Source organism: Vanacampus margaritifer, chromosome 15 (assembly GCF_051991255.1).
Source record: "Vanacampus margaritifer isolate UIUO_Vmar chromosome 15, RoL_Vmar_1.0, whole genome shotgun sequence".
NCBI lineage: Eukaryota > Metazoa > Chordata > Actinopteri > Syngnathiformes > Syngnathidae > Vanacampus > Vanacampus margaritifer.
The window spans coordinates 16,960,756-16,975,424 of record NC_135446.1 but is presented as its reverse complement, the minus strand read 5'-3'; the positions used below and the strand labels follow the sequence as shown (position 1 = coordinate 16,975,424).

The following is a 14,669-nucleotide window of genomic DNA, read 5'->3' as shown; positions in this document are numbered from 1 at the left end:
ACCGTGTAGATTCAGTTTAAATTTACTCTACAGAATTTGCTGTGTAGCTTTTTGGAAGTGTCTTCAGTTGCAGCCCCTGGAGTCTTTAAAAGGAAACGACGGGAGAATATTCGGAAGACCAGATTTGAATGGGAATGCCCACATTTGAGGGTTTCTCCACCCAAAGTGCTGATGCAAGATGGGAGTATCTGGCACTGATTAAATTTCACATTTTTATTGTTAAATCCATTTATGAGGACGAAGCGTTATCAAGGCTAGTTTGCAATCTGATTGGACTCAGCTCGGGAAGTTCCGCCAAACATGAAGGTAGGCGAGGCAAGGCGAGGGAGGCGTCGGTGTAAATGAATAAATAAAAAGGTCACGTCATTATTTCATAAAAGCTCATTAACTTTTATCCTCTGCAAAAGATGTCGGTGTAATTAGAATGACGGAGCCCAGCTAATGAAAATACAATAAACAGTTGTGGAGTGGAACCAAAAAATAATAACGGCACATTATTGGCAGCTGCCCTTTCAAGGTTTGGACAAGGATAAGGATAGGACAGATTGGGGTGATTCCGGGGTTAGTTTGCACATTTCATGCGCAGTTCAGTCCACTTACGCTAGTTGTGTTAGCGCTGCTTTGGTTAAAGCTAATTAGGGGATTGTTCTGCTCGGTGTACGCTCCTTGGCCCTGCGCTGAGATGATTGGACGCCACCTCCGCGCTCATACATTATTGACAGGGTGCAAGTTTAGCTTTCAGTGTTTGTCGTTAAGCAGATGAGCAGCGTCATGAATGATGGATGACACCTGATGATGCAGTCGCAAGGGTGCTGTAAGACTGTAATCAAGTCTGAGGCAATTGAATCACCTCCCCCGGCTCTGATGTCTGCCTTTGACCTTCACACGCGGAGGTCACTGCGCAGGGCCGCTAAAGCCGATACTAGACAGCAATAACGTTGAATTGTTGCATTACATCAACAGCAGCATATTACAAGCTATCTGTCTGGGCTCCGGAGACGGCGCTTTTATTTGTCCACCATGTGTGCTGGAAGCCAATCTAGGTCAAAGACGATGCCTCCTCTCAGCTCCTCTTCTCTTAGCCAGGATCTCCGCGCTGACCTTTTTATTTATTTATTTTTATTTTTTATTTATTTATTTTTATTTATTTATTAATTAATTAATTTATTATTATTATTATTATTTATTTTATTTTATTTTATTTTATTTTATTTTATTTTATTTTATTTTATTTTACTTTATTTTTTATTTTATTTTTTATTTTATTATTATTATTATTTTATCATTATTTTTATTTTATTTTATTTTATTTATTCTTATTATTATTCTTATTATTATTATTTATTTATTTATTTTTTTTATTACTTTTTTTTTTTTTTTTTTTATTTCTCCTGGAGAGCGCTGACCTTTTTAAACGTATGCTTGCGTGAGCTTGCGGCCGTCTCAACCCGCTTCTCGGATCAATGCGGTCTACGGAAGTCTTTGAAACAATTCACGTGGCCGTCTTTGAAGAACTGAATCTTATCCGGCCCATGAATATAATTCTCTATGCCGAGCTGCCTGTGTGGGATGTGATGCAAAGACTGTACCCATCCCAATGCTGCGTGTTTAATACACAAAGTGCCAGTCATCCTGCGTGGCAGATGGACAGATTTTAATTGGCAGATACAAGCGAAGGAAGCGTTCATCTGTCAACAAAACAACTGTTTGCAAGGCTCCTGTGTAATATGCCAATGACGGAATTTGCGCTATAGTGAAACAAATGTTTAAAAAGGTGTTCTTAGAAAAAGAATCTGGAGTGCTTCATGCTCGTTCTTACTGTCTAATATTATCACCAAATCCACATATTTGTTGTACCACTGATTATAAAATCTATCAAAGCATCAAAAAATAATGTTAGTGGTCTGTGCTAATTAAAATTGATCATAAAATCCAGAAAACGGATGAATATGCAAATGCTGCATGTTAATAATTGGATTCACTTTTACACAAATTCTTGACGGCCAAAACCCAGTTGAACATTTACTTACTCGTATCTTTCGTTTCTTCTGCGAAAACCTAAATGGATTTGATTCAGGGTTTGACGGGATTAGGATTTGATGAGCGGATTCCTTAATGGGAATGACTTGCATCCACAGATTGCGCTCTGGGATCAGATTAAGATCCAATCAGATTGCAAAGCAGAACGCTTTAAATAAACATCGCGCTGTCCACATCCTCCCCGGTTAAAGCTGCATTCGGTCTCCAAATGAACAGTAGTGTTGTGCACGGCGTTGGTGTTGAGTTAAATACTAGTCAATTAAAAAAAAGGAGCTGAATTGTAAAGACTAATTCAACAGATGAAAAAGAGTGCATTATAAAAAAGTATGTTTCCTTTTCTTGCGCTACTCATTTCATCCCATGTATTCCATTTGACGATAAGAGCTTCAAAGGCTTTAATGGAAATGACCCAGTTCTTCTTCTCCTTCTTTTTTTTCCAAATATAAAAGTCAGAAGTGGCTTTGAATACATACACTATATTTAAAAAAAAAAAAGCTCTAGTCCCGTGCCAGATTAATGACGCCTATACAAGCCCTTTGTTTGCAGTTTGATATATGCGTCTTAGTCCAGTTAAAAAAAAAAAAAACAGGCTAATTGTTTGGAATGTTTCCAGGTCCGAAAAGGGCCGGACAATGAGCTGACATACTGTTTTGTCACCGTGCGCCATAATGAAGACTGTACAGTGGCGAGGAAGACAGGCTGTTTGCGCTCAGGATTGTATTCCCGAGTGTTTACTTCCTGCTTGCATTTTTTTTTTTTTTTGTTGTCTTTGCACCTGCCGGGAAGCCTCAGTGGCTGCTGCGAGTGTGTCGTCACAGGCTTGTCCGTTTTGTTTTTACGTTTGCTAATCAGCTCCAAAGTCATGAGCTCAAACTGTCACCGGCACGTCTTCTTTGGCGATGATGCGTCTCGAAAAGGTCAGCGTGTCATTGTCACGCTTTTTTGTCGACGTGTCACACTTCCTCCCTCGCTTCTGCCATTTGTGTTGGAGATGGTGTGATCAGGTTTTCAAATTTTTAAATCTGGGACACTACAATTTCCCTGAAAATATCATTTACAATAAATTCCCACCAGAGGTATTTCTGACAAATGCAAACGATAGTCAACCTGGTGATTGTGTTATTACTTTAGCTAATGCTAAATGCTGTCTTGGTTGCTAATTCAAAACTGGAAATTCAATGCATACTAAATAATTGATATCTCAGCCCCTGAAACAGATAGAAACATCATTCCAAAAACATTTGAGAGCTTACAAGCGTGGCTTGCACACAAACCTAAGTTTATTCTTATAAACCTTCAATATATCTTTTTAAAAAAAATCAACAAACAACTGTGTCGTATCTGCGGGTGTATTTGCCTTCAATAAGCGCAGGGAATTTAGTGGTAATTATTCGTTGTCCATTCCGTTTCAAAGATTTACAAATTTTCAACATCCTCATTATCTACAAACATATGTCTTAACAATATGTCACTGTCGACTGGTACCACCGGTTCGAAGTACTCAGCGCGCCGCCCATCACCGTAATTTATTTCATAACTCCCGCGAATCTGTCAGCCATGAATGCTCGAATAAAATTCTAGAAAACGTTACATTGACGCGTGTATTCCATTTCATTGGCTAAGAGATCGAAAATTCGTCAAAACAAAAATGATGCATCCGCTTTTTCCCGGCTTTAAAGGTAGAAGAGCGCTGCAGCGCTTCCCGGCTCTAGTGGTAGGAATGCGGTAATGCGCTCCCGGCCTAAATGGGTTAACGTATAAATTACTATGACAACTAACAATTGACTTGCTGACTTGACTTAAAAAAATAATTTTGTTTTCATGTTGTCCTACTTAAAGTAGCTGAAAGGTGGATTCATGCCAGCTTTATTGAACTGTGTTAACAAATTGGATTTGGTGTATTTGGACAAGTTGCAGGATATAATTAATCTTTTTTTTTGTCTACCAAATAACACACTGCAGTTTGTTTAGCGCCAGGAAGTCAACTTCTGACATTGTAAACACAAAGAAAATAATCCAGGTTACTATGAAACTGTATAATTTGCCTCTTGGAGTGCATTGACTCACTTGCAGAAAACATGAAAACAACGTCCTCGGGCCCGTTTTGTCAAATTCAATAATTGTAATTGTCTTTAGCCTAAAGTCGGAAGTAGAAAGCGTTGCAGACGACTCGCAGCCACCCCAGCGGTTGCCCAACGAGCAAACAAACTGTCTGCAACATTTATTGGACTTAAAAAAAAACAACAGCACGGGATGGTTATTTTATTATTTTGTCGCTGCAGAGGCGGGAAGTTAATTTTTGCTGAGGAAAATCAAAAGGCGTTCTCTCCCGCTCATTGTTTGGCTCCAAACACTTCGACAAAACAAATCAATGTGCCTGTGATGAAACAAAACAATAATTTCTGTCTCACTTGTCTCCCCGAGGTTTTTGCTTGCTCATGTTGATGTTTTACTAAACAAATTCATCACAAACTTCCTTTCTGGACTGTATGCTGTGCTTTTATACAAATCTCGGCTTGACCTGCTCAGCACCTTCAGGATCTCCCTGACGGCACGTTCAGGCAGTCGAATTAGCTCCTCTTGACCTTGCATCTGTAATCGCCTCTGTCAGTGTGTGTGAGTGGCGTTATAAGCTGTGCTCGCTCCCTTAATAGTTTTGCAAGTGTAAGTAGAGATGCGGAATGTGAGCGTTTACAGCGGCTTACTCGGACATTACAGCATCAGCAGCTTACCCGAGAGAGATAATTCGTCAAAAGTGATGCAACTGTGCCTCTTGTGGAAAGTAGTTCACTTAGAAATGTTGTTCCTTTCTTTTCTTTGGTCCTTCCTCGGGTCTCCTGACGGCCTCACGACTCTGGCTGGAAGTGTTCGGTTTAGGTGAACGGTATGGGATTTTTTTTAATAGGTTTTAGGTGAACTAATGAATACACACACACTCGCACACACATAATCACCCACATACAAAAAAAAAAAAAAAAAAAGCAATAAAAGGTTCATTTTGGCTCTCACACCTAAAAATAAAAATAAAAATAAAAAAATGTTGTGAAAGTGTAAAAATAGCCATTTTTGCACAATTTTGCACATTTTGCGCAAGTGATAGCTTGTTATGTTTACAATGGCTTTGTTGCGTCTAAGCACCCCGCACATGAAGCTACAATATAAGGAGAGGTTGGCGTTGTCATTAATTCTGTCCACAAGTCTGCTCCTGAGATGTCTGAAAAAGAAATGGGAATTGGGTTGCTTCCTCTTCTTGTATTTTATCCTCAACAATAGAATAGCCGATGCATTGGGTAGGCAGGCGAGCTCAATCCTAACTCAATCGGGGATGGTCAATAATTGTCACTAAATCTGCCCCTTTAGTCTTTAGCTTCTCTCTCAATTCATTGCAAGTTGAAAAGGGCTTTTGTTGGCCGACTCTGCCGCCCTGAACGGCGGCATCGACAAAGGCAATTTACGAGCGGGATCAACGGATGACTCCAGGTTTAAAAACACGCCAAATAAACAGAGCTGCGAAGAGTGAGTGGGGAGATCAAGAGATTTGTCAGGCGGTCCATTTTTTTATTATCATTATTGTTTGTTTTGCCCCTGCTTTTATCCAAGGGGCTGTTGATCTTCTCGTTGGCTTATCTTCACAACAAATTGTTTGACACGTGTCCATGCCAAGCAACAGGACTCAATCAGATTTTTTTTTTTTTTAGGGCTTATTTGTCCATGTCAGAGCAAGAACCTTATTGATTTTGATTGATTTATGGCACACACCGGCCAGGGTAGACTTCTTTTTCAGCTGCCAGCCGAGGCTTTATGACTTTCTACCTAGGACAGTGGTTCTTAACCTTGTTGAGGGTGCTGAACCCCACCAGTTGCGCATTCACAGAAACCTTCTTTAAAGAAAAATAAAATGCATTTTTTTCCCCTTCAAATTCAAGACACAGGTTTACTGGTGAACAAAAATAAACAGGGAAAACATCTTTTTCATCACCTTGATTTCAGAAAGTGTTGTGTTCTTGTATTCCCCATCTCCATGAAACATTCCTTTATTTTTAGCAAGATTTTCTTAAGATGGAACCTAGTGGCAGCATATACAATGCAAACAGCAGGGGCCCCAGAACTGAACCCTGTGGAACACCATACGTCCCGTTACACATGGGAATTCATAGTCACACATCCGTCTAACAACTTTCTTTTTTTGATCAACATGGTTAGCATGAAGGCATTATAATAAGAAATTGCACGACACCCCTAGGGTTCGATCGAACCCAACTTAAGAACCACTGACCTACGAACATGAATCCAACACATCAAACTTTCTTCTAAGCTCTTTTGCCCTGTTGACTCCAGCTCAATTAATATCCAACAAATGAATGTGTGCATGCAGGGCATAACATTATCATTAGTGGACTTGCAATGGATCATTAAAGATCCTTTCTTGGAGGTCACCAGAACATGTTTCCTTCCAGCCAAGGGTGAACGACTGTTTTATTTACCAGCCCATGTCTGTTGGAGCACATTAAGCAAATGGGACCACATGTAAGAATGTCTCATTAGCGTCTTGACGGGGATAAAACTGCTTTTTTTTCTGACACCAAACTGTTACCCCTGACCTTGGGCGGCGCGTCCCAGCTCTAATAACAAGGAACAGGCTTGAATCCACGTGGCTTGCTTCTTTGTGGTGGGTTGAAACTCCATTAGGGTGTCCTTGAAATATCTGGACAGTCACGATTGTTGCCTGCGCCGGCCCATTAAGCAGCAGTTGGGCTAAAATAACGCGGAGTCTTGACATTTCAATTTTTTTTAAAAATTTTTTTTTTAATTTACATTACTTACATTGATGTTTCTGCATTTGGCAATTTATTATTATATTATATTATTAGTATGGGATTTTTTTTTAATGGGCTTTAGGTGAACTGATGAATACACACACGCTCGCACACACGCACGCACGCACACACACACACACACACGCACATACACATACTCACCCACATACAAAAAAAAAAAAAAATATATATATATATATATATATGTGTGTGTATATGTATATATATATATGTATATATATTTTAAAAAAAAATAATAATAATTTTTTTAAATTGATTTGTTTGTTTTTTTTATAAAAAAAAGGAGAGCAATGATGATGTCAAATCGAATGAACAATACTGAGCTCTCCTGGAAAAGAAAAAAAAAATTTAATTTAAAAAAATATATATTTATTTTTTCTTTTTCTGGAGTCTTGACATTTCTTATGACGCACCCTTGTTTAGGAGCTGCCATCATGCCTCTTACCTTGGATAGGAGATAAGTCATCTTGCCAAGGTTTCTAACGGTGACGCTGCCTTACGTCTCATATCTATACCCCCCCCCCCTTCCCCACACCTCCCCATTATCTCCCCCATTCTCCCATCTTTCCTGTCTTCCCTTCCCGGCTTTGCAAAGATAAGATGTGCCGTCCCCAGTGAGTGCCGGGTGTCGATACCAATGTGCTGCTATCATCAGTAAACTGCCAGACTGCCTCCACGCAAGCCTGCCCCGTCTCCTCCCTTGACCTTCATTCCACACCGACGTGTTTCGAATCACGGCTTTTTTAGTTGTCTTCATTAGTGACCGCGGCAAACAAACATTAGGATGGCGGAGATTCACTTGTCCTTCATCCACAGCAATTCGTGCTTACTGGCAAGAAAATCCGTCCGCCCAACTGTTTGTTCTCTGAGAGCCCATTGGAGCAAATTTATTTAGCGAAGATCTGGAAGAGGATTTAAGAGGAAAGGACAAAAGAACATGATCCCCTTTCTGTCCTATAATGAATTTGCCAAATTCCAGGAGGGCTTGTGGGTCACTTTAATGGAGATCAGTAGAGCATTTGTCTAAATGTACAACAACATGGAAAATGTATTTTGTTTTATAAATCTGATTATAAATTGTGTATTGTGTTAAGCTTGCCAAATGTAAATGGATGTGAATACTGCTGAGAAAAGCAAATGATTATAAAGAATTTGAATCCATTTGAAGTTGCTTTACAGATGTGGGGCAAAATGATCAGGGATCAATCACCCCATATTGATCTCAAGGTGGGGGTTCCTAATAATCCAAGATTAAAAAACCTTCAAGATTCGAATAAACACACACTTGCTGCCATCTGGCCTGAGGGCAAATTCAGTGAAAATGAAGCCCTCATTTCATCGGCTGAAAATATTCCTTTCAATATTTTATTAAATCTAGTTTGATCTTTTTCTACATCATTGCACACCTCAGTGTCTGTTATGAGCCTGTTGCCCGCCATCAATCATTTGCCACCCATGGGACGTCTTCTCTTTCTTTCTTGCTTTCCTTCTTTCTTTCTTTCTTGATTAAAAACCACCGCCTTTATCGCTATCATCCTCCCCAAAGGTGGTATTAGTTTTTTTTCAATGTTCAAGCCCCACTGATCAGCAGATTTAGGATGTAAGGGGGAAAAAAAAGACCATCATTACGTCTAAATAAAATGCAGGACTTTGCTACGGTTAAAAAAAACGATAATTACCACCACAGAACCTGTCAATAGAGCCATTCGTATCGGATATCCTGCAGTCATGTCGTCCACCGCAAATGGTTAAGAAATATGAGTTCATGAACTGCTGCAGGTCACTTTCCGATCACTGTCGACTTCATTGACTGCTTATGTTAGATATTATTACCATTTTTAATACTTTATTTCATATATTAACCATTGTTATACATTATTGACCATGTTGAAATGTTTTGTGGATGTGAAGTAGTGTTGAGCTCAGTATAATTTGACCTTAAGATGGGACTTATTATTTGGTCTAGAAGTTCCTTCTCTGTGCGAAAACACATTTGGTCCTTGAGAACAGAGGCTGCTTCGAACACACACCCCTGACTCTGTTTGCGCCATCGCTCACGGAAAAGTACCCAGAGAGTATGTTTTGTCTACAAATGAAAGAGAGGCGGTCTGTTTAACTATAAGAAGCCGTTTTCCACGCGGAAGACACACATTCGGACTCTGTAATTCCACCTGTGATGTTTGGAGTCTGTCACGATGTCCAGAGATCTCTGTTTTTTTTTTTTATTAAATCATTTTTGCAAAGGTGTTTTTTCTTACATTAAATCTGTCTTCAAATTTTGGAACACGCAAAGAGGACAAATAAATTTATTCCTCTTCACTTACTGTAGAAAAATAAAAAGCGTACTTTGGAACTGCCACAGAAAAGATCAATATTTAGACAGCTGCCAGGTAAAAATATACCATATTGTTCAATTATTCAACATTTTTCTTGTGCAGAACACCTCTTCCGATGAAAAAAAAAAAAAAAGTGCTTTCATATCACGCTCATCTGTGTGATCGTCTTCGTTTGACCCCACATCTCGTTTGGCTGCTTTCATCCTGAATGTGCTCCGTTGCAGTGATCCAAATCAGTCAGTGTATTTATTTATTTCTCTCTTTATCTGGAAGAGAAAGTCTTAACTGCAAAGGCCCATTTGTCTGGCACAGGTTTTTCTGTTCTTTTTTTCCTTTGTCGTCGAGATTTAATGTGAAATCTGCAAAGGCCGTCGCTCACGGATTAACTTTTCACAAAAAAGTTTTTGACAGTGTGATGGAGTTCAGGACAAAGCTTCTGCTTGATGAAAGTAAATTCATCCATCTCTTCTCTAAAATGATAACAAATGGCGTTTTTTTTTTTTGTCTCGGCTGATAAAATCAAATGATATAAACCTGTCTTGACAATGTAGTGAATCTTCTGCTGCTCTGTTACAACAGTAGTTTTATGCACACTTTCTATAATTGTCTTCTTATGTCACCTGTTCTATAAATACTTTTTCATCACCAATACACATAAAAGGTGCTTTTCTTGATGTGCTGTTCTTTATGAGTATAGTTTTTGGGCAGTTTTGAAATGATGGCTCTGTGCTACTTCAATTTTAATTGGTTGATAGCAGAGCAGTGAACACACACACGACACACACACATTTCGTATAGCAGACATTCCCCATATTCCTGCGTACAGCCCTAGCACAGCTTCAAACCTCGGGCAATGTGAGATCCATTCTTATGGCAAACACCTCCAGGATAAAGGTAATGGGTGGTAAAGACAACTCCAACTGTCAGCAGAATAAAACGGCATAGGTGTGCAGTGATATTTCTCCTCAGGCTAGTTTTTTTTTTTTTTTTTTTAAGTGTTCTCACTTGTGTTTAGAGGCAAGGTCTGCCCAATTAACCTTGAGTCAACCTTGAAATGATATGGACAACATTTTGTGGCCATTTAAGCTTGTTTCGGGACTGAAATTAGAGCTGGGTTTAGCTAGCTAGCTAATCTTAGCCGCTAATTTCTTTGTTTTAACCTTGTAAAATATGTAGCTAATTTGAAATTAGTGCTAATCTTAGCTACCTAGCTAGCTAATTTTAGCCGCTAATTTCTTTGCTTTAACCTTGTAAAATATGTAGCTAATTTGAAATTAGGGCTAATATTAGCTACCTAGCTAGCTAATTTTAGCCGCTAATTTCTTTGCTTTAACCTTGTAAAATATGTAGCTAATTTGAAATTAGGGCTAATCTTAGCTACCTAGCTAGCTAATTTTAGCTGCTAATTTCTTTGTTTTAACCTTGTAAAATATCTAGCTAATTTGAAATTAGGGCTAATCTTAGCTACCTTGCAAGCTAATTTTAGCTGCTAATTTCTTTGTTTTAACCCATGTAAAACATGTAACTAACGTCTCCATCTTTTTTTGTCTTCTCTCTGCTCCCTCTTTGGATTCTTCCCTGAAGCTGAGGAGTACGCTGTCGAAGGTAAAGCTGACGCTCGCTTCCTTGACCATGTTGTACAGTAGCTAGCTGTGCAGCGGCTGCTTGTTCATGCTCTGTGCATTGTCACGGTGGACTGCGGTTTGAAGTGACTTCCAGGGGGCTAAAATTGACCGTTTGTGACACAAGTGGCAACTCCCCAGCCGCCACTGTTATTTCTCCTGTTTATTTTCTTTCCTTCCAGGATTTACTTTTGATTCTGTTTTGCTAGCCGATAACTTGTGTGTTTCTTGGCAGCAGAGCTCGGTTTGTGTGTCGCTTGTCCTTCCCTGCGTGCAGACTTATAGTCTCCGCAAACCACATGGTCACGTCAACAATATATGATCTCTGTGCTTGAGTGGCAAGCAGCTGCTTAAATATGCATATGATTCCCGTCGAGTTGCAGATGATGGATTACCTGTCAAGTCGTAAAAACACCATTTCTCAGTCCTCGCACCAATTGTGAGTTGTATTTTCATATTTAAAAAAGAGAAATAAATGGGCCATTTGCTTGTTGTCATTTGAATAATGCTTGGTATTGTATGTAAAATTCGGGCACTTGTAGGCAGCTTGGAGCTACTGCTTCTTCATTCAGTTCTGACGTGAGAAAGCGAATGGATGTTAGGACATTGTTTGCATGTGTGTGTGACAGTGTTTGTGTAGGAGTGCGTGTCAGATGGAGTTCAAGGAAACTGCTAGCGTTTGTGTCATATTGTTATGTTTGGAGTGCTAGGACAGTTGTATTTTTGTCTGTTTTTATAAAATTATATTGCGTCATATAGTGTAGAAGCGTCTCATGTGAATCATACTTTCAGAACACTACACGCCTTTCATGCCATTTGGAGAAAAAAAAACAGTCAGTGATTATGTTGAAAATCTCGTGCTTTTTATGTGTCGTGTCCAATCAAATAAAAGGAAGCAACATGATGTGGTGCTTTAATTTTTTGGACTGCACATTAAAAGGAAACACCCAACCAGAGAAGTAAACAACTTTTACAATTCCCAAACGGAAAGTCGATACATGTAAATGAATTTTACTCCTGGAGTTATTTTCAGAACAAGAGTTTATGAAGGCGATGCAATTAATTGGATTCTGGTAGCACGCCTCTTCCCTATTTTTAGGGATTTCCCTTTGACCCCCTTAGGCTAATTAGAGTCACTGACCATGCGTTCAAAGGGGCAGTGAGATTGATGACGGCAAACTACAGAAGCCCGGGAGGTGTTTTTGGAAAGTGATCGCTGCGCCGTGCGTGAGCGCGGCGTCTCGTGGATTGATGATGTTCGTGCGACACTGACCCGTTTTCATTGGCAAACAAGGCGTGCTGCCATCTGTGTCCTTACAGCAAGCGTGTAACCCCCCCTAACTGACTTCTAACGAAACTCATGTATGATGCATAGTCTCAATATTTAAACACCACATAACCTCTTGTTATTACTCAACACTTGAAATGTGCTTTGTGGTCACTTGGAGGTTTGAGAAATGGCTCCGTGAACTAACCGCCTACTTGGTAGCCGCGGTGCTGTTTGCCTTGCTTATCCAAGTTGTTAGACTTTTCAGCTTGTCTACGCAATTATTCAAATGCGATGCAAACGGTTTCCGCACTTGATTGGGATTCATGCATTTTAAACGGCGCTAAAACACGTAGGCCATTTTTAATGTCCTCCCTTATACACCTGACGATTGGACAGCGCACAAGCGGGCGAAGTCAAAACCGGCGCGCTCGCTCTGGTACGATTGGACAACGGCAGATTAAATGCGACCCTGGTCAGCTTGTCTGATTTAATGTTGGGCTGAGCGATGTTGCGGCCTAGCCAAGCTGATCTTAATCAATCTGATCAAGGCTAATGATCTTTTCTGTCTCAGTCATCAGACCTCCAGCCTAATCCTATCCTCAGGGAAGGACAGCAACCAGTTTATCATTGTCCTACCATCATCAACCTCTCTCTATAGAGAAAATGGCTTGCTTTTGGCTGGAGATACAGGATTACAGATTGAGTGGGGCCCTGTATTTAAATGAGATTGTTTGGAATCACCCGGAATAGACAAAGGATTTTGTGCTTATTTTATCGTGAGAAAGAAACATCATAAAGCCAAAACTTTGGCATAGAAGCAACAAAAAGAGATAACAGCGCAGTGAGGATATTAAATGCACTCATGTTGTTGTGGTATTAACCCAGATTCCCCTTTGTTTCTAGAACATTGTGCTCATGTAGATAATCGTCAATTGTAAGCCAAATGTTGGCGGACAATAAGATTGGTGACACCTGTTGTGACGTGTCCAAAAATGGCCAAAATTCTGTATATTAAACTCATATGACATTCACTTAAATAACCTGCTGATCAATGACTTCAACAGTTTTTAAAGTCCGTGTCCTACTGTGTGGCTAACGTTTGCGATGCTAGCGAATGTTTATTTCACGTCAATATTCTATAAACAGTTTTAATGTTTTTTCTTGTCAAAAGAAAAAGACAAGAAAAACGTTTAGCGAATGTTAAGCAAACAACACGCAAAACTTGCAAACATTCATCTTAATGAACATGTAAAAGAGGATGAACTTATTTTTAAAATTAAAAACCAGGACACTACCGTTTTGATGAAAATCAAATCTGCATAAAATTTTCACCAGAAACTACTTATAACAAATTTAACCTCTAGCCAGTCTTGTTTAGGGTGGCCACTTTCTTTAAAAGGCGAAGAAACCAGCGTCCGGCTTAGGGTTGCGCAGGTCGCCGGATTTATATACAGAAGCAGGAATTAGTTCTAGATCAGGTATGATGAAAACACGCCTGCTAGCAATTTAACAGTTACATTCCTTTTTGGTTAGTTCATTATATGAATCGCTATGACAACTGTGTGATTGACATGCACATGGCTCAAACAATTGCCTTGCTGACTGGACTGGGGAAAAAATAGAACGCCGGGGTGGAGCCTACAAAATAATGCCACTATTTTTTTTTCTCCAGAAAAAAATAAAATAAAAATAAAAATAATGCCACTAGTTAAATCCTCTGGAACTCGGGACACGAAGGCTCGAACTATTTCCCGGTTAAACCGGGACATCTGGTCACCCTACGGGTAGGAGATTTATTCAGACAGAGCAATCAATATGCAGACGATTGCTGCCTTGCTTTTTCACACAGGCAAAAATACACAGAAAGGAAAACAGTCATCCGCGAGTGCTAGCCGATTCCTTTTGTGTACCTGCAGCCTTTTCCAGATTCAATTATGCCATGAAAATGCCAGAGACCGCAAAGCTTAGACCTTGACACAGGGGGTAGATTGTGCTGGCTGGAAAAAAGTTCATCCTCCCGCCTGTCCCTTCGCCTTCTGTCTCGCTTTGGAGCCAAAAGGTTGAGGGAAATGCCACATTCACGCAGCCCACCCGCCTACACATGGTGATGTCCTTATTTGACAGCATCACACTTGTCCACTTTTCTTTGCTCAAAAAAATGTCACACTTTTCATCAGAATGCCTCACTTAATTTTAATGACTGGAATTGTAGTGTGAGGAACATCACAGGTTAAAAAGCTCAAACGCTCCCAGCTTGGTTTAGAACCACTGTGGACATTTGCTGTGTTCTAAAAGTGCACAAGCTGAGTTTTCTGCAATTTTTATGCATTAGCTCATTTCAAGGTCGACCTGATTTGTGTTTTGTCCTCCCCGCGAGTTCATGATAAACAAAAGTAGACATTCCTGAGAAAATGAAATGCTGAACTGTCTATTTTCTCCCGTGGACAAGCCACCCCCCACCCCCCTCCCTCTCTACACTATTTTTCTCTCTCCACTGTCACTTCTTCTCTGATGAGTAATCAGAAATGAGGCGGACTTGTTCAGCAGATACCAAAAAAGCTTT

General features: G+C 39.8%; 1 protein-coding gene across 1 annotated transcript in view; it reads left to right on the top strand.

Moving 5' to 3' along the window:
- The window catches only part of nrxn2b (neurexin 2b), a 363,379-nt gene that overhangs the window by 101,130 nt on the left and 247,580 nt on the right, over positions 1-14,669 (top strand). The window contains exon 7 of the mRNA XM_077544145.1: positions 10,799-10,819. Within this exon, the coding sequence (XP_077400271.1) occupies positions 10,799-10,819 (21 nt within the window). The remainder of the gene's footprint in view (positions 1-10,798; positions 10,820-14,669) is intronic.